Raw genomic sequence first — 25,292 nt, forward strand, 5'->3', positions numbered from 1 at the left:
CCTCCACCCAGGAGGTGAACGGCCCACTTGGCAGGTCAATGGGAGTACGAAGTGTCGATGGCTCTCCCCCGCCAGGTGCCGAGCACCCCCAGCCTCCTCGGGCGCTGGCTCCACCCCCCTGCTGGGTGTCTGGACTCCCTCATCCCAGACCTCCCGACCTCCAAGAGCGAGGGTCCGGACATCAAAGGGCGCCAGACCTATAACTGAGGCAGCCCCAGGGCAGGAAGGCAGTTGTATCCTGGAGTCGAGAGACACCGCGACGAACTCATCCTTGACGGACTGTTGGCGCTGCCACAGCCCTGCCTTGTGAACTATTGTCCGGCCTGCTGGCGCTGCCGCGGCCCTCTGCAACCTTCATCCTCGTGGGACCTGCTGGCGCTGCCGCGGCCCTCTGCAACCTGCATTCTCGTGGGACCTGCTGGCGCTGCCGCGGCCCGTTGTAACCTTCATCCTCGTGGGACCTGCTGGCGCTGCCGCGGCCCGTTGCAACCTGCATTCTCGTGGGACCTGCTGGCGCTGCCGCGGCCCGTTGTAACCTTCATCCTCGTTGGGACCTGCTGGCGCTGCCGCGGCCCGTTGCCACCTGCGACCTCTTCGGGACCTGCCGGCGCTGCCGCGGTCTGACCCCTCCGAACACCGAGCTCGAGGATTGTGAGCTATCACCGTTACACACCCGTACCCGTGGGTACCAAGACTGTCCCGCTACCCCCTTCCCTTACTAGAGACTAGAATTGAGAGGATCATCGTGTCCTGACCGCCTTGTATCGTACCACTCTACTACCAGAAGTGCCTATAAAAGGTGTTACCCTAATCTTTGTGTGGTGTCCATCTGTGGGGGGGAAGTTACCTGTCTGTGCGATCACTGTGCTCGGCCGACCCTCCAGGTCCCCGTCTAACACACGTCATCCTTTCTTGAGCTGGAAGAAGGGCATCCGTGGTGCTGGTCTGCCAGCTGGTGCTGCTCCATTCATTAAGGGATGTATTGTCTCTGTGTCCCTTGCATCAGGGCACTCTCTGTATGCCGTCTTGCATGGTCTCTGTGTCTCTCGAGACGGGAAACAACCTTTACAACGCAACTTTTACAACGCACTACCATTACAACGCATTCATTACAACGCAACATCCCTTACAACGCATGCCATTACAATGCAACCATTACCAAGCATGACACTACAACGCATACAATTACAACTCATGTCATTACAACGCAGTCATTACAACGCATACCATTACAACACTTACCATTACAACACATACCATTACAAGACATAGTACCCTTACACTATCCAACACTTACGCTACTGTTGCACCCCCTGGAGTTAGAATAGTAATTTTTACCCCTACACTATCCAATACTTACCATATATGCAATGTAATGGTATGCGTTGTAATGATATGCGTTGTAAAGGTAGTATGCGTTGTAATGGAATGTGTTGTAAAGGTAGTTTTTAAAAATTCGTTGTAATGGAATGCGTTGTAATTTTATTTATTTATTTTGAAAGTTTTATATAGCGCGAACAAGATCTTTGCAGATATCAGAGCGCTTTACAAGGGCATGGGGGTAAAAAATACAAAGTAATGAAGCGTATATACAGAGTAATATATGAGGTAGTTAGGTACAAGTTACATAGGTGGGATAAAGGACATGAGGTAGGTAACAGGTGAGGTAGTGTCGGTACACAGTGTATAGGCAGACAATTGCGTCAATAGTATAAAGTGCAATAATAAGGAGCATATACCTGCTTAAACGTGTTTAGAATATTTAGAGTTTAAAGGAGGGTACAGTTGAGGTAGGTGTGAGCAGGGTGTATAGTCCCACAGGTGCGAGAGTAGTAAGGAACGTTGAGATGGAGAGGGTAAAGTGTGCAAAGTCAACCAGGTGCGTCAATAATATAACAATATAACAATATACATAATCAACCAGGTGCATCAAACATTATAACAAAATACAAAGAGTGAGCGTATACAGTTAAGTAATTCGAAAACACGGGTGGCACAGTAGACCAGGGTCGGGAAGGACTTGCAAGGCAGATTCATGAGTGATACGGAGCAATAGATCATGTGTATTTTGCCATGAGGATCGCTTTAACTTCCCTCTTAAAGATTGTTTCGGAGGAGATGAGCCTTGTTTCCGGAGGGAGTGAGTTCCAGATCCTGGGTGCCATTCCTGAAAAGGAGCGTTTATAAGTTTTTTCCTTCCGAAATCTTCGAGGTTTCAGCAAAAGATTGTTTGTGCCTCTAGTAGTTCGGGAGCCACCCGAAATTGTCAGCTTTTGAGTGAGATAGGCGGGTGAATTCCGGTGCACAGCCTTGTGTGTCATGCAAGCGATTTTCAGTTGTATTCTGGCTTCAAAAGGTAGCCATTTCAGTGATTTAAAGTCCGGGGAGATGTGCGAGTGTTTTTTTGAGCCAGTGACGAGTCTCGCTGCGGCGTTAAGGGATGCTCTTAGGGGTGCCGTTGTAGTTAGGGGGAGCCCGCAGAGGGCGGTGCTACCGTAATCTATGTGCGGGATGACTATAGATTGTACTGCAGTTTGGAAGTCTTTGGCAGGAAGGAAGGGTTTGAGTTTCCTCAGGGTATTGATTTGAAAGTTCGCTCCTTTGGTTGCCTTGCTGATGTGCTGCTGCATGTTGAGATTGGTGTCCAGTGTTATGCCTAAAGATTTTGCGGAGTCAACTACGATGGGCTGTACATTTAGAGCCGTTAAATGCTTAAGCCATGTTTGAGCCGTGGATATTTTAGCGGGAGGTGAGATCAGGAGGAACTCGGTCTTCAGAGCATTGAGTTTGAGGTGATTCTCAGAAAGCCAGGATTGGGTGTTTCTGATTGTGGTGTTCAGAAGCATGATGTCCTTGGGAGATTGTATTTTGAGATAAAGTTGGGTGTCGTCGGCATACATGTGAAAGTGCACATTAGATGCCTGTAGCAACGTAGTGAGAGGTTCCATAACTAGGTTGAACAGTGTTGGGGAGAGGGAGGATCCTTGAGGGACGCCTAGCGATACAGGTACCAAAGAGGACAGCAGGTTGTTGCTTTTGAATCTTTGTGTCCGGTTGTGTAGGAATGAGGTGAACCACTTTAGAACAGTCCCAGATATGCCCATTCTTGTGTTTAACAGTTCGAGTAAGTTCTCATGTTTAACTGTATCGAATGCTGCGGAGAGATCCAGAAGGATGAGGAGGCAGGTGTCGTTTTGGTCTAGGATTTGGAGGGCATCGTCCACTATGTGAGTCATGGCAGTTTCGGTGCTGTGCCCAGCTCGGAAGCCTGACTGATGAGCGTTTAGGAGATCAAACTTATCTATGTGTTTAGTCAGTTGTTGCTGTACGCATTTTCCCAGCAGTTTAGCGAGAGTGGGAATGTTTGTAATAGGGCGGTAATTGTTTAGATCAGTGGGGTCTGCTGTTGGTTTTTCAGTAGTGGAGTGACTTGCCCTACTTTGAGGGCGTTGGGGATGGATCCTTGTTGAAGAGAGCTATTGATAATCTTTGACCAGAGTGGGAGAAGCCAAGGAGAAAAGTCCTTTACAGCGTTAGCAGGAAGGGGGTCGGAGAGGTGATTGGAAGGTTTCAAGGTGTTGAGCAGTCTACCAATTTCTTCTTCGGAGTAGGTGTCAAAGGCTGACCAAGTAGCATTGTTCTTTGGTTGAGGCACTGCTGTGTGTCGGGGGTTGGAGTACAGGATAGCGTCATTGAGGAGATCGCTTCTTATTCTCTCAGTTTTTTGGATAAAGAAGGCAGAGAAGTCTTCGCAGGAAGGAGTATCGCCCATAGGGCTGGGTGTCTGGGGTTGCTCTTTGGATTGTGTTCTGACTAACTCAAACAGTTTTTTTGGGCGGTTTTTAGCTTGGGCGAGTTGGAGGCTGAAGAAGTTTCTTTTTGAGCGCTTTATTTTCCTGGAGTAGGCGTTTCTCTGTATCTTTAGACTTTTTAGGTGCACTGCAGAAGGGGCTGATCTCCAGGTGCGCTCTACCATTCGCATGGCTCGTCTATCCTCATTGAGGCTACCGTCATACCATGGGTTGGAAGTCTTCTTGGACGAGACTCTTTTCAGTTGCATGGGCGCCGCCTCATTGATTATTGTGGACATAGTATTGAGATAGTAGTCAGTCAGAAGTTGAACGTCTGATACGCCGGGAGGGGGAAGTAGGCGATTGCAGCTGTTAGGCGGTAGGGAGTTTGCATTGAGTTTCTTCAAGTCTCTTTTCCACACTTTGTGCTTAGGGGGTTGAACTGAGTTAAGTCTGATTTTTTCCTTGATGAGGAAGGAGACAATGTAGTGATCTGACCAGTCACAAGGTTGGATTGATTCCAGTTGAATAGCGCCCTCTTTGGAGATGATAAGGTCAAGGGTTGAACCTCTCTTATGGGTCGGGTTATTGCATATTTGGTTGAGATCAAATGCGCTGAGAAAGCTTTTGAGGCTGTTTACCACTGCGTCATTGCTGTCATTCCAGTGGAGATTGTAGTCGCCAAGGAAAATTTGGGTGTGCTGCCGTCCTGAGTTGGCTGATATTATATCCATGAGTTGTTGGACGAAGGAGAGATTGTCCCCAGGTGGGTGGTATATAATGTGGAGTGAACATACCGGTTTGCTTTCGCTGATGATATCGAGGCAAAGGTATTCACAGGAAGTAAGAGAGGGGACGGCCACTTTGGAGACTGAGAGGTTGCTTCTGTAGATGCAGGCAATTCCACCGCCTGTCTTTATGGCCCTGTCAAGTCTAATGATACAGTAGTTGGGCGGGACTAGGATATCCAGTATAGGTGTGGAGGAATCAGACAGCCACGTTTCAGTCAGAATGGCTAGGTCCAGTTCCAGGGACATGATGAGGTCGGCGACCTCCGTGGAATGTCTTTGGGCCGATCTGCAGTTGAGAAGTATGCATTTAAGGCTAGGGGTGCATAGGGTGGAGGACGATTCCGTAATGAGGGGTACATTAGTGAGGTTGTTGGGGACAGCACCTCTGTTGTTATCCTTTTGTTGCCTAAGGGGGTTGGATATAATCGTTGGGATGGACATGTTGTTGGTAGCTAGTGGCTTTTGGGGAGCCGGGTCGTAAGAGTGGAGAAGGGTGTGTACGTCATGGTCAGAGATCGGGTTGGAGGTGCGTCTGGGGCGATTGGTGGTATTGCAAGAGGGGGTAGAAGTCCAATGTGGGGGGAGATGTGTGTTAAGGCGAGTAGGGGGAGAGGAGGAAGTGTTGTTCGGAGGAGAAGGGGGAGTACTGCGCTTGGTAGTGACGAGATTGCAATTGTTACTGCGATTGTTGGTATTGCGAGGGGGGATAGAGGTCCGGTGTGTGGAGTGTTGTGTGGTAGGGTGGGTAGGAGGTGAGGGGGAAGTGGTGGTGTTAGGTGTGGTAGGGGTGTTGATGTGGGGGTGTCTGGGGTGTGTGAAGAGCAACTCTTTAATGGAGTGTACTTCTTCTTTCAATTGGAGGAGGGTAGACATAATAGTGTCCAAGGTGATGATGGGTGCGTTGACCGGGGGCAGTCCGGGTGGAGAGTCGGGACTGATGAGGGTGTTGGGGGCGTTGGGGGCGTTAGCGCGAGGGTAGGTGTTAGGAAGCGCATCCGTGCTAGTGGGGGAGCGGAAAAAGGGGGTGATGTGAAGGCTGGCTGTTGTGAGGGAGGATGTGGGGTATTGAGGAGTGAGCGAGGGGGGTGGGAGGTTGATGGAGGGGTGCAGGCTAGGTGTGGTGGGAGTGCTAAGTGTGGGGGGGCAGAAGTCGGAGAGAGAGTCATGTTGTGTGTGGTGCCATTGGGGGAGATGGGGTGCTCCGAGAAAAAATGTGCGGGGGAAGGTATGGGAGTGCACAGTGTGGAGGGGGAGACAAGAGGAAGAGCAGAGGTACGAAGGTTAGTAGGGGGGCTGGGAAAGCGAGTGGTGTGTGTAGGGACTAGGTCTATGTCTGTGAATGAGGGGCGGGGAGGGGTAGCTGCGAGGGGCAGGTGATTGACTGTGGAGCAGGGTGTGAAGGTGAGGTGTGTGTCTTCTTGCTGCTGAACTGTGTTAGGGGAGTTAAGGGTGGGGGCTGTGACGTTAGGGGAGGTGGGACAGGGCGTGATCTGCGTGTAAGTCCAAATGTTGGAAAGGTGCTCTTTGAGAGAGGGGAACATGTTGTCCAGTAGTTCCAGGTTCCTGTCTATCGCTTGAATTAAAACAATCCCGTTGTTGTAAATAGTGATGGTGGTTCTGCCTGGGAGGAGTTGGGACGATGTGATGGAGAGTGTTAGGCCATGTGCGGATTTCCTGGTGGTGGAGACGGTGAATAGGGAGAGGAACACTTTTTTCCATTGCGCTCTGCGTGTGGTGTGGAAAATGATGTCGGTGTTCAAGGGTCCATTGACCGATGAGAAGTAGGTGTCGGCAAAGGGTGTTTCTGGGTGGGACCTAAGGAAGTCGTGTTTAAATCGTTTAGTAGATTTTTTGGTGAGAGAGGAAGGGTAGTTTATTTTATATGTGTGTTTTCCAATGAGCTCCATGTTGGTATGGTAGCAGTGTAGCGCGGGGGTGGGTGAGCAGTAGTGATATGCCGGAGCAAGGTGCACATGCAAGCCCAACAGGTTATCTGGGTCAGAAATCAGAACATTAGTGATCTTGGAGAGCAATCAAAATATATGAGGTAGCAATCGGTGCGACCCAGGAGAAAGTGAAACTGGGTGCAGGTTACAAAAGTGAGCAAAATACAGGTAAAAATATAATATTGATATAGGAGGTAGCATTGACATTAGTGAGCGATCAAAGTATCTGAGGTAGCAATCGAAGTATATGAGGTAGTATATGAGGTAGCAGTCGGTGCGTCCCAAAGAGAAGGTGAACTGGGTGCAGGTTGCAAGGTGTACAAGATACAGATACAAATATAATATAGCAAAACATAGTCTATCTCTATCACAGGTAGTAGTGGAGACATGTGGGAATGACCCCGAATATGAGGTAGCAGTCTTTGTGTTACATGGGAAGTGAACAGAGTGCCGGTTAAAAAAGGTATAATCCTGCAGAAATGTTTATCATACAGCTAGAGGTATAATCCTGCATAAGAGACCGACATTCTGTCAAAAGTGAACAGAATACAAGTAAAAATACAGTCTTGCCACAAAAAAGGTAGACTAAGTGGTAGCCGATGTTGAGATCTTAGTGTAAGTTCAGATAGTGTGACTGAAAGGATGAGTGGCCGCCCCATATGGGAGAAGGAGCCAGTAGTCCTCTTTTTATTTTTGTTGCTTTGTGAGCAGGGAGGGCAGTTTCGCTTTCAGCTAACCCAGTTTCTACGTAGCTGCGAGGGAGTCTTATCTTGCAGGAGCCTCGTGGGCATCTGAGGCACAGGTGATTTATTGCCTTAGTTTCTGGACCCCGCCATTTTGGACAAAGGGTTTAAATAACATAATAAGCGAATTCAAGAAAGTACCTTATTTGGCAAAGACCCTGTGAAGTAGCTCTCGCGGGTCCTCTGCAGGAAAGTTGAAAGTAGAGACATTCTTGTTTCAGCCATTATAGGAGGGAGGGAGAGAGGGCATCCACCGCCGCCCGTGGTCTGCTGGTCTCCCCCAGCCCCTCACAACCCTCAAGACCGCCAGGAGTCCTCCGCTGCGGAGCGGGAGCAGGTCGAGAGGGGGGGGGGGCGTCTATTGACGAGGCTGGTCCCGCGCTGGTCCTGGGATACTCCGGGAGGGAGGGAGGGAGGGGGGGGGAGCTCTGAAGTTGTCGCCTCGTTCCTCGCTGGTCCCGGCTGTCACCGTCGTCCTCTGCTGTCGGTAGGCGGTAGGATTCCTTCTGCTGCGGGGGAAGGGGGTGTTCTGTTGTTCACGCTGGTCCCGGTGTTCTGCTGTCCTCTGCTGCCGATGTCGTCGTGATTGCCACAACCCTCAACAGCCTCCGCTTCTGCTCCGGAGCGGGGGAAGGGTCCGGCGTTTGCTCCGCTCTGGTCCCGGCCCTAGTCCCGGCCGCCACAGTTTCGGGGCAGCCGCTCCCAGCGTCACAAGCCGCAACCAGCCCTCCGACGCCGCTGCAGTAATGGATGTTGCGTTGTAAAAAATGCGTTGTAAAGGTATGCATTGTAAAAGTATGCGTTGTAATGTCATACATCCCTCGAGACAGTGCCTGCCCTCTTCCCTTGCGGTGGTGGCAGACAGCCACTGGGTGTTGTAACCCTCGCCTCTCTCATAGGGAAACTACTTCAAGTTAGGTGGCTTCTTTCCTCAGGCCACACAAATTGCATCTTCTCTGAGGAAACAGTTTTCTGACTGCTATGCAGAGGTACTCGCTGGCTCATGAGCAGGGCCTTGTGGGGGATAGGAGTCTGTGTTCACCCGTCTTGGGCCCTCTGAGGGCCGTGGCAGCCTTGCTGACGCTGCGGGCTGTGCTACTGCGGCAGTAGTTGCCTCTTGTTTTCTTTATGTTGGTGCTCGTTGTCCCTCAATCATGTTGTGATGCAACAGCCGGTCCTGTGCTCCTGCTGTACCTTTGGTACTATTGAGTTTTCTTTCTTTTTCTTAACAAAAACACATGCAGAAAGTTCTTCCCTTGCACTGATCGCAGGTTGCAGCAATCGGTTCCCGCAAAACGGGGGGTGCTGCGTCGGCCGTTGGACGTGCGCAGCACTTCGTAGTGCTCGCGACGTCCAACGGCAGCATTTAAGGGGTTAAACTAAAGTTCTTTTTAATGTGACTGTGGTAGCACAAAACAGCCACTAGATGGCACTGTTGGCACACTCACCAGCTGGAAGACTGCTTTAGTACAATCGGGATGTGTTGTGCCAAAAACCAGGGGGCATACTATCAAGAACGGCGATAAAATTATCGCCGCTTTAGCGGCAGGAAAAATCGGCGATAATGGGCTTGATATTATGCCCTTGAGAATTCCCATAGAAGCCCATGTTCTGGTGTGAACATGGGCTTCTATTGGAATTCTCCAGGCCATATTATCAAGCCCATTATCGCCGCTTTAGCTGCAGTTTGCTGCCGCTAAACCGCTGATAATTTTAACACCGTTCTTGATAATATGCCCCTCAGTTCTTCTGCATCAACTCTCGGTTCGGGAAGTTGCAGCATTTTCAAGTATAGCGAATAGTGCCTGGAACCTATGTCGGCACCAAGCACAGCTTGCAGAGTGAAAACGCAGCTCATCTTTTTAAAGACGGGTTTGACACAGACATCCAAAAGTGCGGCATGTTCCCTTTCTCCGGCATGGGGGCACAGCTGTACCTGGCAGCGAGTCCAGCATTTATTGGCAATGCTAATACAATGGGGTACAGGCCTCCTACCACCGATTCAGCCAGGGCACCTCTCACCACTGCACATGTCGCTGCTGGGGGTCGTGCTGTCGCGCTGTGCACCTTTTGCTCATTTCTTCGGGGCTGGTTCAGGCTGCTCCCCTTTTGCCGTCGGACAGCACATGAGCAGGCAGCCGGGGCTTCTCTCATACTGCTGCATCACTCCTGCTGGCGGGGTGTCGCGATCGGCTGCTTATGTCCGATCAGAGCCTTATTTACCAGGGCACTGCTAGGGCAGCGTCGGAGGCAGACCAGCCTTCATACGTCGTTATCGGGGCAGCAGGATGCCTCGGGGGTGCACCAGTCTTCTGCTGTGCCCAGGCCCGGACTGGCCGTTGCGGGCACCGGGCAATCCCCCGGTGCGCCGCAAGGGTGGGGGCCGGTTTTGGGCCATGGGGGCCTTTTTTGAAGCATAGCTGCAAAAGCGGCCCTGTAACAAAATCGTCCGAAAACCGGCCCGACAAAGAGCTCGGTCGCGCACCCAGGGGGCCGACCGAGCACTTTGCCAGGGCCCGTTTTGGTTCTCAGTCCGGCCCTGGCTGTGCCACTGGCACTTCTCTGGGGGACACAAAGTGTAGCACCGCTAATACCGGGTATGGCTCACTTGTGTCGCGCCATGTCGGAATAGGCGCTCCTCTTCTTCCGCAATGGGACAGCTGAGGGGGCAGCTTGCAGGCATCTCTGCAGACGGGAACCTGGGCATGCACAGGCCCCTCCACACGTCAAGGGGCCCAGGGTGCCTTCTCTTGTAACCGCTGTATGCCCCTTGTCACACTGCCCTGCTTTCACCCCCAGGCACTTCTCAGGATGCTGTGACCTTTTCCGCCAGTGAATTCTTACCCGGGTTGCCTGGCTTGTTCCACCATACCACAGAGCAGCTCCTTTTTGCTCCCGTTATAGGGAGATACCAGGCGCTTTGTCATGCCCTCTTCACACACCTCCTGCCAACTTCCTCACTACCAGCTGCAGGATGCACGTCGGGGGCGCAGTCTAAAAACATGCTATGATCCTTCCGATGGGACGACGAGAGACTCTGGGCCCGATTCACAGAACTAACTTGAGACAAAATCCTAAACTTACTACCATTTTGGTATTCACAGAAGGCACTTACTCAATTCAGTATTCACAGAAGTTAGGACTCCTAATAGCCTTCTGTGAATATTGAAAGTCTTCGAGTTAAGATTTTTCTCAGTTTAGGAGTAGTAAAGTTAGGACTCCTAACTTTAGGACTCCTAAAGGCCTTCTGTGAATACCGAAAGTCTTAAAATTAAGATTTTTCTCAGTTTAGGAGTAGTAAAGTTAGGACTCCTAACTTTAGGACTCCTAAAGGCTTTCTGTGAATACCGAAAGTCTTAAAATTAAGATTTTTCTCAGTTTAGGAGTAGTAAAGTTAGGACTCCTAACTTTACGACTCCTAAACTGAGAAAAATCCTAACTTTAAGACTTTCGGTATTCACAGAAAGCCTTTAGGAGCCCCAAAGTTAGGACTCCTAACTTCTGTGCATACCGAAAGGAGTAAGTGCCTTCTGTGAATACCAAAATGGTAGTAAGTTTAGGATTTTGTCTTAAGTTAGTTCTGTGAATCGGGCCCTCTGTCAGCAAACACACGGGGTCAATCCCGCCTCATCGCCAGTGTTCTGTTCTTGGCCCTAGGCCCGCATGATGTAGGAATGCCAACACGGACACAGCGAATATGGTACTGTGAACCAGCCTCGAGTAAATGCACTCGGGCTCTTTTATTTGCAGGGTCGCCTGACTGAACGCCCGTGTTGAATGGGTGAGGGGGTGTGTGTTTGGGCCAGCCCTCGAGGGAGTGGCTGGCTGAAACGCTAGACTGTGTCCAGCAGGACACAACAACAGGTAGGCCGGTGCCTTCACAAGGGGTCCCCCAAAAATGCTACTTCACCCCCTCTTGAACCTGCTGTGCTACTGAACGGAGGTGAAGCAGCTGACGAAGGGGAGTCATTGGGGCAAGTCCCTTATGTCCATTAGTACAGACTGATAGAACAAAAAGGGTGGGTGTAGAACAGACGAACCAGTGCGAACCCTCGACCGACCCCTCTTCAAAGCTGGGTCTTGCGTATATTTTATTATTGCTGGATCGAAGGTGCCATCCTGCGTGTAGGGGGTGGTTGTTCCAAGCCTTGGCCGCCAGGTGTGAGAAGGAACGCTCGTCCTGTGTATGTTACACAGATTGTTTCGATTGAAGTGAACCGACACTAAAACTCTCAGAATGATCCAGACATGTAAAGCGGAGCCTTGGACTGACTAACCATGTCATGTTCACTGACATCCATCTATCCACACAGGTAGCTCACGCTGTCCTGAGCCCCTGCGTGAGCAGCTTATTCTGTTGTAGTGTTTTTCTTGGAATTCCAATATTGCCTGTTTTGCTAAAGGCTACACACAGGGCGTTAAGTGGGATGAAAAAACTGGAGGGTCTTTCAAAGGGGCGTGGCCACGTAATTAACCCCTTGCGTGCTCCCGTCGGCCATTGGCAGACGAGAGCACTACCTCCCTAGTGCTGCTGTCGGCCAACGGCCGACAGAGCCCCGCCCACTCTTTAGAACGCCCGCACCGCGGCGGATAAACCGCCGCGGTTAAGGCGTTAAGGGTGTGGCTTAAAAACACATAAACTAAAAATCTCTGCTTAGCATAGTGTGCCGCACGACTTGTATTTTGCGGTTTCTGTCATTGCATCCAGATATATCATACAACAAGTAACATCATACCTACATCAAGTCAGGAGTATTGGCTTTGTCAATGGTTGTTAGTTGCATAAGATAAATATGCAGCAACTACGGCGTGTAAGTAATATTGTAAAAGCTTCCACTTAAAGCCCTGGTGACACCATGACAATGTTGCTGCTCCTGAGATTCAAAAAGAGAAGGGAAATCCAGAGAGAAAATGACTCGCTTTAAAGGATTTCCCTTCCCCTACAACGCTCACCTGGCATGGCGTCATGTCGTAACTTCTCCACTGGTGAGAAGTGAGCAGTGTGAGCACGCGCACACTGGTGAGAAGTGAGCAGTGTGAGCACGCGCACACTGGTGAGAAGTGAGCAGTGTGAGCAGCGCATATCGATGTGGCTGCTGTCACCGCTCCGTCACGGCCCTCAGGTGAGCTGTGCTTGTGACGGAACGGTTCCGTCCTGGCCCCACTCGCTCTTTAGAACGCTCAGCGAAAGCGCGGAATTCGCGCCACGCAGGCGCGGCGAGCGGGCCGTGACGGAACCTTTCCATCACCAGCACAGCCCACCCGAGGCTCGTGACGGAACGGTTCCGTCACGGGCACGCAACGGGTTAAAAAGACTGCTGGTGCTCAGACCCGGTGAGACCCGGCCCACTTAAAGCCATCAGTACATATGATAAAATACAATAGGAAATCCACAGAAGCCAATGGACTTACTCACAGCGGGGATGACTCGAGAGGTCATGATAGCACCAGCTACTCAGAGATGCCACCGGAACACTCAGGATCTCCAGATCAATACAGGGAAAGTCTGTGGGCGGGAACAGCTGTGTGTACTTAACACAGACAACTTCAGATCCCTGCACTGGGAGAGCTACTTGCTTCTGAAGTAGATCTTTGTGATCTCTGAATAGGACAACGTCAGAGGGGATCACCTGACATGAGCGTTCAGGAGCAGCTACTCACATCTGACATGAGACACCATGAGGTGTCAGGCTAGACAAGAAACACTCACCCAACATGAGACTACAGGAGTAGGTATTCACATCTGACATCACAAGAAGGGCACCTCTAAAATTAGATTTTAGGGCCAGATGTAGGTAGCCAAATACCGGTCGGTAACGGCCGAAAATACAGAATTTCGGCATTTACCGACCGGTATTTGGATATTGAGATGTAGGGGCCCAAAAAACTAGCGATTCCGTAAATGTACCGATTCCGTAAATTTACCGATTCGGTAAATTTACCGATTTGGTAAATTCCAAATGGCAAATTCCGAATTTTACTGAATCTGTAAAAAATACCGATTTTTTACCTACATTGCATTTACCGATTCTAAAATACCGATTTGGTAAAATTCGGTATTTTAGAGTCCATAAATTTCAATTACCTACATCTAGACCCTAGTTTCTAGAGAGGGGGACCAACACATGAAATGCCCATAAGCATTCCTGTATAACCTATATTAACTTTTTAATATAATCTATAAAAGAAATGAATGTCAGAATATACAACTAGGCAGTCAACTCCTCCACAGCTCAAAAAAGCAGTAAATAGCCTCCGGGCACTGAGTGACGAGGCTCTCTGGATGAAGCCCTAGCTAGGAGCAGTCACTTCCCAATGCTTCTTGCAACTCCGAAGAATCAGGAATCTTAGGAAACTCCTTCCCCACAAAGCCCTTGTCCTAGTAGTCGTGGCCTTGGTCATTTCAAGGATCGACTATGCTAACTTTCTCTATTTTGATTTCCCCAAAGGCCTCAATCGCGGGAAACAGTGTTTACAACGCTTCTACTACATTACGTTCCTTTTACAACGTGGTCGTTACTTCGACCGCGTTGTTAGAACGTAATACCTTTTACATAGACTTTAGATCGACTTGCTGTAGGGAGCGCTCTAACCTAAGGAATAGTATAATTTACTATTCTAACACCTTCCCTACTGTTGCACACGCTTGAGTTGCAATAGAAAATGATACTATTCCTAAGTCCAGCAAGCCCCCCTACAGCAAGTCGATGTAATGAGTTGCGATGTAAAGGTATCGCTTTCTAACAATACGGTCGGTGTAACGACCGCGTTGTAATAGAACATATTGTAATAGCAAGCTTAGTAACAGGCTATATTCCTCAATCGCAGACTCCATCTGGCCCTGAGCCAAGCTGCCAGATTAACCTCTTGCATGCTGATGACGAGCTCAGCTCGTCATGCAGCACGGTGGGCGTGTGCTGAGCTCGTCATGGCCTCCACGGAACGCCCACGCGGGGATAATTACCCCGCTGTGCTGGGCGTTCCATTGAGCGGGCGTGGCCATGACAATTTCAGCTCGTCATCAGCACCGCGGCGTGCGGCCCCCCTCGCCGCGGGGGAATTAGCCCCGCGGCGAGGGGGCTAATCTTCCATCAACCCTTCACAGCAGTGGCTTCTTCAGCACAGAGCGCCTCACAGAACTCTTCATCGACCTCTCGAAGATGCGAACTCAAGATTGAGGTTCAAGAACCTGCCTGACAGACCCCCTCCCCATGAGTGTCACAGTGACAGCGATTCAGTGGCTGCTGTATCATTCCCTTTCCAGGCTGTCCTTATGGAACACATGTGAACCACACAGACCATATCCTTACCCTGACGTGGGAGGCGGGGTCCCCTCCGGTGGACGCGCAGCCGCCTGGAAGAAATCCTCCTCATCGAACCCTGTCATACAATGTGAGAGAAGTGTGAGAGTTAGAGACTCACATACATGGACTCTCAGCATGCATATTTCAAACACAAGCACACAGACACACACATTCACATATAGATTCCCCTCACATGCATGCAGACCACACAAGCACAAACCCATACAGACATACACACAAATGCACTGACCTCTCCTCTGCACACGCACCACACACAAGCACACACAGACACAAGTTCGTACCGCACATGCATACTACACACACACACACACACACACACACACACACTAACAGATCACTCTCCCCTAAGTGAGCACCACAAAGATAAAGACACACACATGACATGCACAGATTGCTACCTCTCATTCAAAGCCACACACACATACATGATCAGAGTCTTCTCCTGCTGGTGTACAACACAGACAAGCACAATGCACAGACCCCGCTCCCGTCAGGAAGACCCCGTACAAACACTGCTGGCATATCAAAACCACATGCACACAGACCAACACACACACAAGATTCTATGACACAAAAATGGACCAGAAAACAATGTGATACAAAAAAATTGCTGAAAAAATATTGAGATCAAAAATATTGACTTTACATATACATATTATATTAACCCCTTCGATGCTGGTGACGGAACCGTTCCGTCATCAGTTACGGCTGAGCTGTGCTGATGACGGAACGGTTCCGTCACGACCGCGCCCTGTTCTGGAATGTCCAGCACAGGGCGCGGCTAACGCGCCGCACGGAAGCGGTTAAGTGCCAGTATACTGACCACAAAAATACTGTGGGCCAAAACATCACTTATATACATGTAAATGTAACAAACATTCTTTATAATTTTAAAAAGTATATTTGTTTTCGAAAGTAATACATTAAAAATACATATATATTTACCTTGAACATAAATGAAACAATCTTTCAAACATTTAAGGGCCAATTCACAGAACTAATTTATGACAAAATCCTAAACGTACTACTTTTGGTATACACAGGAGGCATTTAGTAGTCTTAAATTAGAATTTTGTCTTAAGATAGGATTTTGTCCTAAGTTAAGATTTTGTCTTAAAATAGGATTTTGTCTTAAGTTAGGATTTTGTCTTAAATTAGGATTTTGTCTTAAATTAGGATTTTGTCTTATGACAAACTTAAGTTTAAGTAAGATAAAATCCTAACTTAAGACAAAACCCTAACTTAAGACTACTTAATGTCTTCTGTGAATACCAAAAGTAGTAAGTTTATGATTTTGTCGTAAGTTAGTTCTGTGAATCGGGACCTTAGAGCCTGATTACGATTTTTGGGTGGTCTGCCGCCGTCAGGCCATCATATGCTTCATAACTTTGTGACGTGGTACTTATACATCCAACTTCTGAGTAGTAAAGGTACAAAGATGGCACAAACCTTCCCATTTGTACTAACTGTAAATGAATATTCCCTGAATATTTCCATTTTATTTCTATTTGAGATGTTTTGAAGCTAATAAAGGAAAGCAAGTAAGAGAACGTAAAACAGGAATACAGGACTGCTACTTTAACCTCTTGCGTGCTGCCGTCGGCCGTTGGATGTCGCGAGCGCTACCTCGCTGGTGCTGCGCACGTCTAATGGCCGACACAGCCCCGCCAACCCTTTAGGACACCCGCACGCTGTTAAAGCGTTAAATGTTCGTGACTCACTCGTAACATAACATAACAGGTGTAGTTGTAAAGCGCACGATTACCCATAGGTGTCCTGGCGCTGAATAACAGATGTCTATTGTTACCCAACTCAATGGTACTCATTTTATCGACCTCAGAAGGATGAAAGGCTGAGTGGACCCGCCAGGATTTGAACCTGTGACCATGAGGTCAAACACAGGCCCCTGCAGTGGCTGCTTTAGTCCACTGAGCCACCAGACCCGGCTCGTTACACACACCATGGAGATCTGTTTCCAGCACACACATGTTCTCTCCCATCATACATGTCCCACAGGAGCCGCTCCTCACCTGAATTCATCTGTATCTTTGAGATCCACTCTTCCATGAGGGGGCCGGTGGGGGCTCTCAAGAGAACCTCGGAGCCGTCTCGCATCCTGCAATTGTGGGGTGCAATAGGGGGGTGCAAGGTAGTGAGAGAGAGTTGGAAAACAGGATGTAAGAAGCAGAAAATAGATAGTTTTGGACAACAAAGGAGAGTTACAGTGCAGGGAGGTAAGAGAGAGGAAGAAAGAGATAGGAAGATAAAGAGAGGGAGGACAGGAACAGATACAGAGAAAGAAGGAGAGAGAGAGTGCCAAAGAGGTGACGTGATAGCGAAGTGACGAGATGGGGGAGTTAAAAAAACAAGAATGAGAAACAGATAAAGAGAATCAGAAGAGAATAAAATGGGGAAAGAGAAATCGTTTGAGCGAAAAAGAAGAGAAAATGAAAATGAGAAATGGAGTGAGAGAACAGTAAAAAGAGACCGCGGGAGAGAGAAATAGAAAAACAGCCAAAAAGAGGATCACAAGGCAGGAAAGAAGGTGGAAGCGAGAAAGAAGAGAGGGTGAAAGCAAGGAGGGAAGGGTGGGATGAGAGAAAGGTTTTGACGTGAGAATTTGGACACGTCTGCTTGGTTCAGTATTTAATGACAACCAAAGAGTTGTAAAAGTGACACTGCAATTCTGTCCATGTGTCTGTCCCTCCCACTGCAAACCTAAGGTCATCTGTCTCCTGGTCCTGGCAATCTAGCTAGTCACTAAAGGCATTCAGGGGGGCCGTCCCTGTAAAACTCACTAGAGACAATTATACTAAAGTGCTAGATGAGAATGGTTTGCAACATAGAAAGTGCAGTTTCAGGTTCAGGTTCAGGTTTTAAAGTCTTTATTTCGATTCATAAAAAATCATAAAAGACAAACATTTAACAAACATTTGACAAACAGGGCTTATTTTAAAAAAATACATAATCTTTAGATTCATAAAACTAGTATTAAATGACAAAAAAGACAAACCTGGGAAAAAAAAAAAATACTAAGATTAAGCTCAGGAATAAAAGCACAAAAGTTTACAATTAAATTCCAAGCAGTTTACGATAACATAAGCAGAAATGAGCAGCCTGTTTTGATAGAGCTCAGTACATCATGGGGGAGCATTATCATGGTCAATGCAGTAGTTATACTACGGTTTCAACCTCAGTATCCAGGCCCACCCCAGGTATTTAGCCAGGCACACTGAAATGAACTCAGAGGTGTTAGTTGTTAATACACGAATAGCCTCTTCAGATTTTCTTATGGGCATACGCTGAAACAGTGGCTTTAACCATTTGGCTCTGGGTGCTAGATATCTAGGGCAAGCAAACAAGAATTGTCCTATTGTTTCCTTGTGGCCTGGGCACCATCTGCAATGATCCACAGTACTCTTTTTCCAGCTATTAGTGAAAATATTCAATGGTAATGCACCCACCCGAAACTGATGGTAGAGTTTCCTGTCCAGTGTTTTGGAGATTGAATCCCAATAGAGTTCACGGGACAAGTCCAACTTAAATGACAGGAACCTACCCGTAAGATTGGTAGAGCTTGAGGCATTGACTCTATTCTGACGGAGCGTGGCCCAGTACAGTTCCTTAAATGCTAATTTAGATGGAAAAGTGCTGGTAGAAGGGGATGTCCAAAGTTGCTCTAGCCCCATATCCGTCAGGATAGATTTTACCATTTTAAACCATTTAATTTTACCTGAACCCCCGAGTGACCTAACTTCGGCTACCTCAGTAGCAAATAGGGTAAGTTCAGGGGTTGTCCACAAACGCCTCCAAAAAGCAACCAATCTAAATTTAGCCATCTCATTAATCGGGGGGCAACCCATGTCCAAGCAAAGAGGGATAGAGGGGGTCGACTGTGGCAAACCCACTAGGTTACGCAGGAATTTGCATTGTATTTTGTACAAACCCATAAGATCCATATAACCCCACAAATCTGCACCATATAAAATTGCTGGGTTAATTTTAGCATCATAGATCTTGAGAACCGGACAAACCCGCTTAGTGATAGATCTTTTTTGTTCACTTAATAGGCAGCCGGTAAGGCGGGCAAGCTTTAGTTGTTGAGCTTCGACTTGTGCTTTCCATCCCAGACGACTGTCTAGGGTGACCCCTAGATACACCATATTCTCCACTTGGTCCAGTTTAACACCACCCATGTTAACTGCGCACCGGACAGGGCGATTCCTTGTTAATACCATAAGCTTGGTTTTCCCGACGTTCACCTTAAGGTCACTGATGGCACAAAACTCCCCAAACCGATCCAATGCCCGCTGAAGACCAGAGCGTGTCCGGGAAAGGAGAAGAGTGTCATCAGCGAAGATGAGCATCGGGAAACGCTGACCTGCAAGCATCGGGGCGTCTGTTGGGGTATCCTTAAAAAATTTGACCACTTGGTCAATAAACAATAAAAAAAAGGGTAGGTGCCAAAACACACCCCTGGCGGACACCCCTGGTTACTGGGAAGTGTTCCGTCACCTGCCCCTGGCCACCCCATCTCACCCTCGCAAAATTGTCTTCATGCAATTTGACTATTAAAACTAATAGCTCCTCGGGCATTCCCAAGCTCCTCAAAACTCCCCACAATTTATCCCTAGGGACAAGATCGAACGCGGACCTCAGATCAAGAAACGCTGCGTAGATTGTACCACCGCCAAGCTGAACCACCTTCCAGTAGATCAGACAAAATCTGAACACCTGGTCAATGGTGCTCATTCCCGATCTGAAGCCCGCCTGCATTGGAGATAGAATGTCCTCTAGTTCGATCCATCCTTGGACCCTACCTAAAATCATACGTGCAATAAGTTTCTGGGTTGTATCAATGAGGCTAATTGGGCGGTAGTTACCCGGAATTGACCTACTGCCCTTTTTGTAGATGGGTAATATCTCAGCCCCCTTCCAGGATTTTGGTATACTTGCACCAGCGGCTATTGAATTAGCCACTTTAGTAAGGTAGGGTGTCCATAAAGCGGGGTCGGTTTTAAACAGGTCGGCTGGTATGAGATCCATGCCCGGTGCTTTCCCTCGCATTGTAAGACCTATAGCCAGTTCGACCTCTTTTTCCGAAAAGGTAATAATCCTAGTTTGCAAGGGTGGCTTGGATACCATCGCCATAATGCTGGGGGGATTAGGGTTTTCGGCACAAAACTGGGTCGAATAAAACATTACCCATTCCACAGGGGACACATGATTTACGGGGATGCATGCATCGGGATCTTTCCCCCACTTAACTATTTCCCAGAACTTAATGGGATTGTTTGAAGTGGTAGCCTCCAATAAATCCGACCAATGCTTATCCTCCCACACCCGCTTAGCTTCCCACTGCGTTTTCTTATAGTTTGATCTAGCTTCTTTCACTGAGATCATAACTCTGGACTTAACTGCCCTTATAAGTTTGGTATGGGCTTCCCTACATTTAGTATTATACCATTTCTTGGGACAGATCGGCATTTTGGGGTTTGCCTTAGGCCGTGGTTTTGAAAGCAGGGATTTGAGGTCAGCAAAACAACGATTGTGGAGGTTAACAATATGGTTGGCCATTTCGTGATTATCCCCCAGATGATCATATGCCAGCATTTCACTATATGTGTTGCTGACTTTTATATTTACCTCATCCCTTAAAGTAACATCCTCCACTATTTTGGACCATTTTAATCTCTTCCTATCATTGGTTAGGAAGGCATCCCCAGTCTGTGCAGTACCAGGGTTCTCAGCTCTCACTAAACCTGGTAATTTTAATTTTAAGGACAAGGGGTTATGGTCGCTTTCTGGGCGGGGGAGAACTTCCATGTCCATCATAAGAGGCCAGTCTCCTACTTTTAATAGGATATAATCGATACGGCTTTTTCTCAACCCGTTATCAAATGTAAAGTTTGCTTCCTGGTCTGATTTGGCGCGGCCATTGACAGCCCGAAAGCCCCTATCAAGGCAAAGAGCCGTCCAATTCACTGCTGCCTCCGTTGCCATTACTGATTTACAGGGCATCAGTTCAGGGATACCCCATACTGCATCCTCCGCGTAGCCCCAACTGTCCCCTGAGTCAAGCAATGGCTCAAAGGTACAGTTTAGGTCTCCAGCCAGGAGGGTTACAAGATCACTATCAAGATCGTCTAAAATGGGATCCAATGCTTCCAACAGGAGAGGGGAGCGACCTCCTGGCAAGCCTCGGGCATATACATTAATCAGAATCATATCCCGACAACCAGTCTTGCTCAACCTAATTATAAGGAGGTCGGAGTTATGTGATGTTATTTCTGTAGAGTGAAATCCCAGGGATTGTTTCACCCAGATCAATAAGCCCCCTGAAGCTCTCCCTTTGGGACTTCTAATTGCAAGTTTAAAAAAGTTAGTATATCCCTGCCTAAATATTGGTTCAGTTGCCCAGGTTTCCTGGAGTAGGATGATATCATATTTATCTATAAACTCCAGCCAGTCATCTGAGTGAATACGACTTTTAACCCCTGCAACATTCCAAAAGACAATGGTAAGTAGTTCTGGAGCGTGGGTCACAGGGTGTACCACCAGGTCCAGGGCTACTAAAGCATCCGAATTATTCTCAGCATCACACCCATTTATGGTGCACCCAGGGGTGCTCCAATTTTTCCCTGTCTTCCGGGAGGCTTCTACTTCCCTTAAGGGTAGTCTAGTAGTACTTGCTATTATTGGGGCCCCCATTTGCTCTACCTCTGCAATTACAAACTGCGAAGGCTCATTACACGGCCTAGCTGGCAGAGACCCTGGATTTACTATGCCAGGTCGAGAATGAAGTCAATCGTTGGCCTCAAGACCAGATAATGGGCCGAATTGGTTGGAAAGAAATGGGAAGAGGGTAGGCTGGGGAGTCCTCATGGTTGGATAACTCCTAATGTTGGATTGGCCAAGTCTAGGACCCATCTGGGTACTACTCTGCCTATGCGGGTAAAAGTATGATAGGCTCAATGTTTGAACATCCCCCTGTCTGGCAAACCTCGCTTTTCTACCAATTATTTCCACTACCCAAGGATCCTTAAACGAGATCAGTATACAATCGCCCTCCAGATCTTTTGTACCATGGCCCACCCAGTCCACCCTTCTCACAAACAGAATTTCAGTGGGCAGTGAGGGGGGTAGCGGTCGGTTTTTATTTAACCAAAAGGTCACCTTATTTCGTAGATCATCAAAAGTCTCCCTCTTACCGGGTTGGAGGGGGGCTACACCAGTCAAAACTATTGTGTATAGTGCAGCCTCGGTAGGGAGATCAACCCGTGACTTGGTATTTCTATGATGTTTTTCAACCGGGGGTTTTAAGGTGTTACGTTTTTGGTTAGCTAGAGGCCCTGAGAAAAGAGACCGAGGGGTATTCAGACTGGGTTGGGCCAGGGATGGTGGTCTAGTTAAGTGGGGTCTAGCGGGGATTAAGCTGTCAGGTTTGGCCACAGACTGCTTTTTCTGCGATGATTGGGATGCGGCCACTGATGTGTTTTTAGGTGCAACCTTAGGATCTCCTCCCCTCATTGGTCCATTAATTACTACCCCAAGGGGTTTATTATTAAAAGATGGGGAAGTATTTATTTGAGCATTGTTTGCTGGTTGTAATAGATTAGCCCCCCCTTGGCTCAAGCTAGTTAGTGATACTAGTAGGGCTGAATTAGTGTTTACTACTGCCTCCAGGGATTCAATTTTTTGGGTCATTAACCTGGTCCGCTCTAGAACAGGCAATAAGAGGTTTTTCATCAAAGCCTCGATTTTAACCAACAATGATTCATCGCTATTTTGACAGGTGGGGCAGGGGTCAGAGGATCCAAGCGAGATAAGGGAAGGGCAAGGGATATTAGGAAAAGTACTGGGACAGTGTTTGTTATCGTCCGGTTTACCCATAGCTAATGATGTTGGATTGCCATGGCAGTTGTCTGCGGTTTCTTTTACTTTTAATTTGGGCATTTTTCGTTCTCTCCCCTCTAGGTAATTCGTGTTGTGCTTTCTCTTCCTTGTTGCCATATCAGCACCGACGGTGTTCATTTGTATTACCCTTTTGGAGACTGTTTTAGGGGGCTCGGGAGATGATTGGTGCGTTTCTGAGGTATAGTCTGATTCAAAACTAACCTGAGATGCAGTTTCTCTACTCGCCTCAGAATCATCTAGATTATGTTCAACATGGCCTGGCATATGTACGGGCAAGTCAACCCCTTCACTATCTATATGTACTAGAGCCTCAATGGTTGCTGAATGAATACAATTAAAAGCTGCATGGGGTTGTGTCACAGGGCTAGGGATCGTAGCCAGCCTACCCAGTGAAGAGCGTTTTTCACTAAGTAGGTCAATTGAAAGACGTTTCTCTACCATAGCGATTTCTTTTTCCAGTATACCTGTGGCACGAGAAATAAAAACATCCAATGGCCCCGAAACCACTCCTTTAGGGGTCTGAACTTGGACAATGCGTGTTTTGCCTGAACGTAATGGCATATTTTCTACGTGGAACAATTATGGGAGATAGCAACTAAACACGGTAATTTACACAAATAATCTATGCAGATATCAAAGTCCTATCAGGGATTAAAATGTTTCTTGTATCCAAACAGTTGGGAAGTATCAGTTTTTAGTAAAAGTCAATAGCGGTTAATTATCCCGCCTACCTTGGATGTTGGGTAAAGCCGATAGGGGGATAAGGGCCGGGGCCGTCCTCTGCCGTCCTCGAACGGCCTCAAACGGCCCGCTCTTAGCCCGGTCTTGTCCCGGGCTGCGTCCCGCGCTGCGGGAGATTTAACCCTAGATATAGGAAGTGATAGAGGGCGGTGGGCGGGCCGGCAGGGAGAGCGGACCGGAAGTTGACCACGGTCTGTCAGGGACTCCTGGGAATTGGAGTCCCTGTCACGCTCGCAGCCCTGCAGCCCTCCGCCGATGCCGAAAAAGTGTTTCCCCGGTCTCCCGGACTGTTCCTCCTCGCGTTGGTATGGCGCAGCGGCACCCGCGGAGCGGGTGCTGCAAGGTGTCAGGAGAAGTCAGCAGAGACCACACAGAGTCCAGGCAAGGTTGGCGCGACCCAATGCGCTTTAGCAGGTTTAAAAAAGTGTCCCAGTGAGGGCTTGTCAGCCAGGGGTTTAAAAATGCACTCCGGTGGGCGGGGGCGGGCCGGCAGGGAGAGCGGACCGGAAGTTGACCACGGTCTGTCAGGGACTCCTGGGAATTGGAGTCCCTGTCACGCTCGCAGCCCTGCAGCCCTCCGCCGACGCCGAAAAAGTGTTTCCCCGGTCTCCCGGACTGTTCCTCCTCGCGTTGGTATGGCGCAGCGGCACCTGCGGAGCGGGTGCTGCAAGGTGTCAGGAGAAGTCAGCAGAGACCACACAGAGTCCAGGCAAGGTTGGCGCGACCCAATGCGCTTTAGCAGGTTTAAAAAAGTGTCCCAGTGAGGGCTTGTCAGCCAGGGGTTTAAAAATGCACTCCGGTGGGCGGGGGCGGGCCGGCAGGGAGAGCGGACCGGAAGTTGACCACGGTCTGTCAGGGACTCCTGGGAATTGGAGTCCCTGTCACGCTCGCAGCCCTGCAGCCCTCCGCCGACGCCGAAAAAGTGTTTCCCCGGTCTCCCGGACTGTTCCTCCTCGCGTTGGTATGGCGCAGCGGCACCCGCGGAGCGGGTGCTGCAAGGTGTCAGGAGAAGTCAGCAGAGACCACACAGAGTCCAGGCAAGGTTGGCGCGACCCAATGCGCTTTAGCAGGTTTAAAAAAGTGCAGTTTACATGATGGTTCTAATAAAGCAAGTTGGTAACCTGGCTCAAGCCCCCCCTCCACTGCATCCACCTCTTCCCGTACCCTCCACAGACCACCCATTCCCACTGCACCTCTTCCCGTCTCTTCCAAGAACCACCCTCTCTCCGCTGCACCTCTACCCATCTCCCCCACGGACGACCCTCTCTCCACTGCACCTCTTCGTGTGTCCTCCATGGACCACCCTCTAGCCATTGCGTGAAACCCTCCCATTCTGTTACTTAAAACCCACACCAATCCATAAACTGGGGCTCTCCGGGTCCCATATCTGACCATCTAATTAGGAAATAGCCTTTTCTCTGTGGTCACCCTGAATAGTTCCGCGTTTGCTGCACCCTACATGTTTGCTGGCTTTGCAACACTCCACTTGGTCGAATTAGCATATTCTTAATTGGAATATATAATTTACCTATAAGTCCCTAGGAGGTGGTACACAGTGTACCCAGGGCCTGGAAGATACATGCCACTAGTGGTCTGCGGCCTCAGTTGCCCCTCCCACTACAGTGGCTGTGCAAATCAGGCTTCAGGCCTACCACTGCAGCCTGACTGTAGCAGTATAAAGAATTGTAATTCGAGCTGTCAAATTAAACCATTTCGACAAGTAAAAATCAAGCTTTTACATTTTAATAAGTCTCCCCTATATAGGCCTTGTAGCCAACAAGGCAGGGTGCATGATATTTTAGGCATGTAGAAATGTAATTTTAATAAGTTCTTCCAGTGACTAGCGCCCAGAGGCTATTTTCAATGTGGCAGGCCTAGATGTCCAATTTAGAAAACCAGAGGGCAGATTAAAATCCTAAAACTGTATCTTGTGAATGTAAGCAGCAAGAAAAATAATTAAACAAATATTTTTAATAGTTATAAAAAAAAAAATGTAAGGGTGAAGTCGGATTTTCAATAAATATTAAGTAAAAGTAAC

At 48.5% G+C, this 25,292-nt stretch overlaps 1 protein-coding gene across 1 annotated transcript in view; it reads right to left on the bottom strand.

Moving 5' to 3' along the window:
• The window catches only part of LOC144762155 (uncharacterized), a 269,735-nt gene that overhangs the window by 25,781 nt on the left and 218,662 nt on the right, over positions 1-25,292 (bottom strand). Inside the window, exons 29-30 of the mRNA XM_078647312.1 lie at positions 16,627-16,712; positions 14,582-14,651 (exon numbers count right to left, since the gene is read on the bottom strand). Of these exons, the coding sequence (XP_078503438.1) occupies positions 14,582-14,651; positions 16,627-16,712 (156 nt within the window). The remainder of the gene's footprint in view (positions 1-14,581; positions 14,652-16,626; positions 16,713-25,292) is intronic.

This window comes from Lissotriton helveticus, chromosome 6 (genome assembly GCF_964261635.1).
Source record: "Lissotriton helveticus chromosome 6, aLisHel1.1, whole genome shotgun sequence".
Classification (NCBI taxonomy): domain Eukaryota; kingdom Metazoa; phylum Chordata; class Amphibia; order Caudata; family Salamandridae; genus Lissotriton; species Lissotriton helveticus.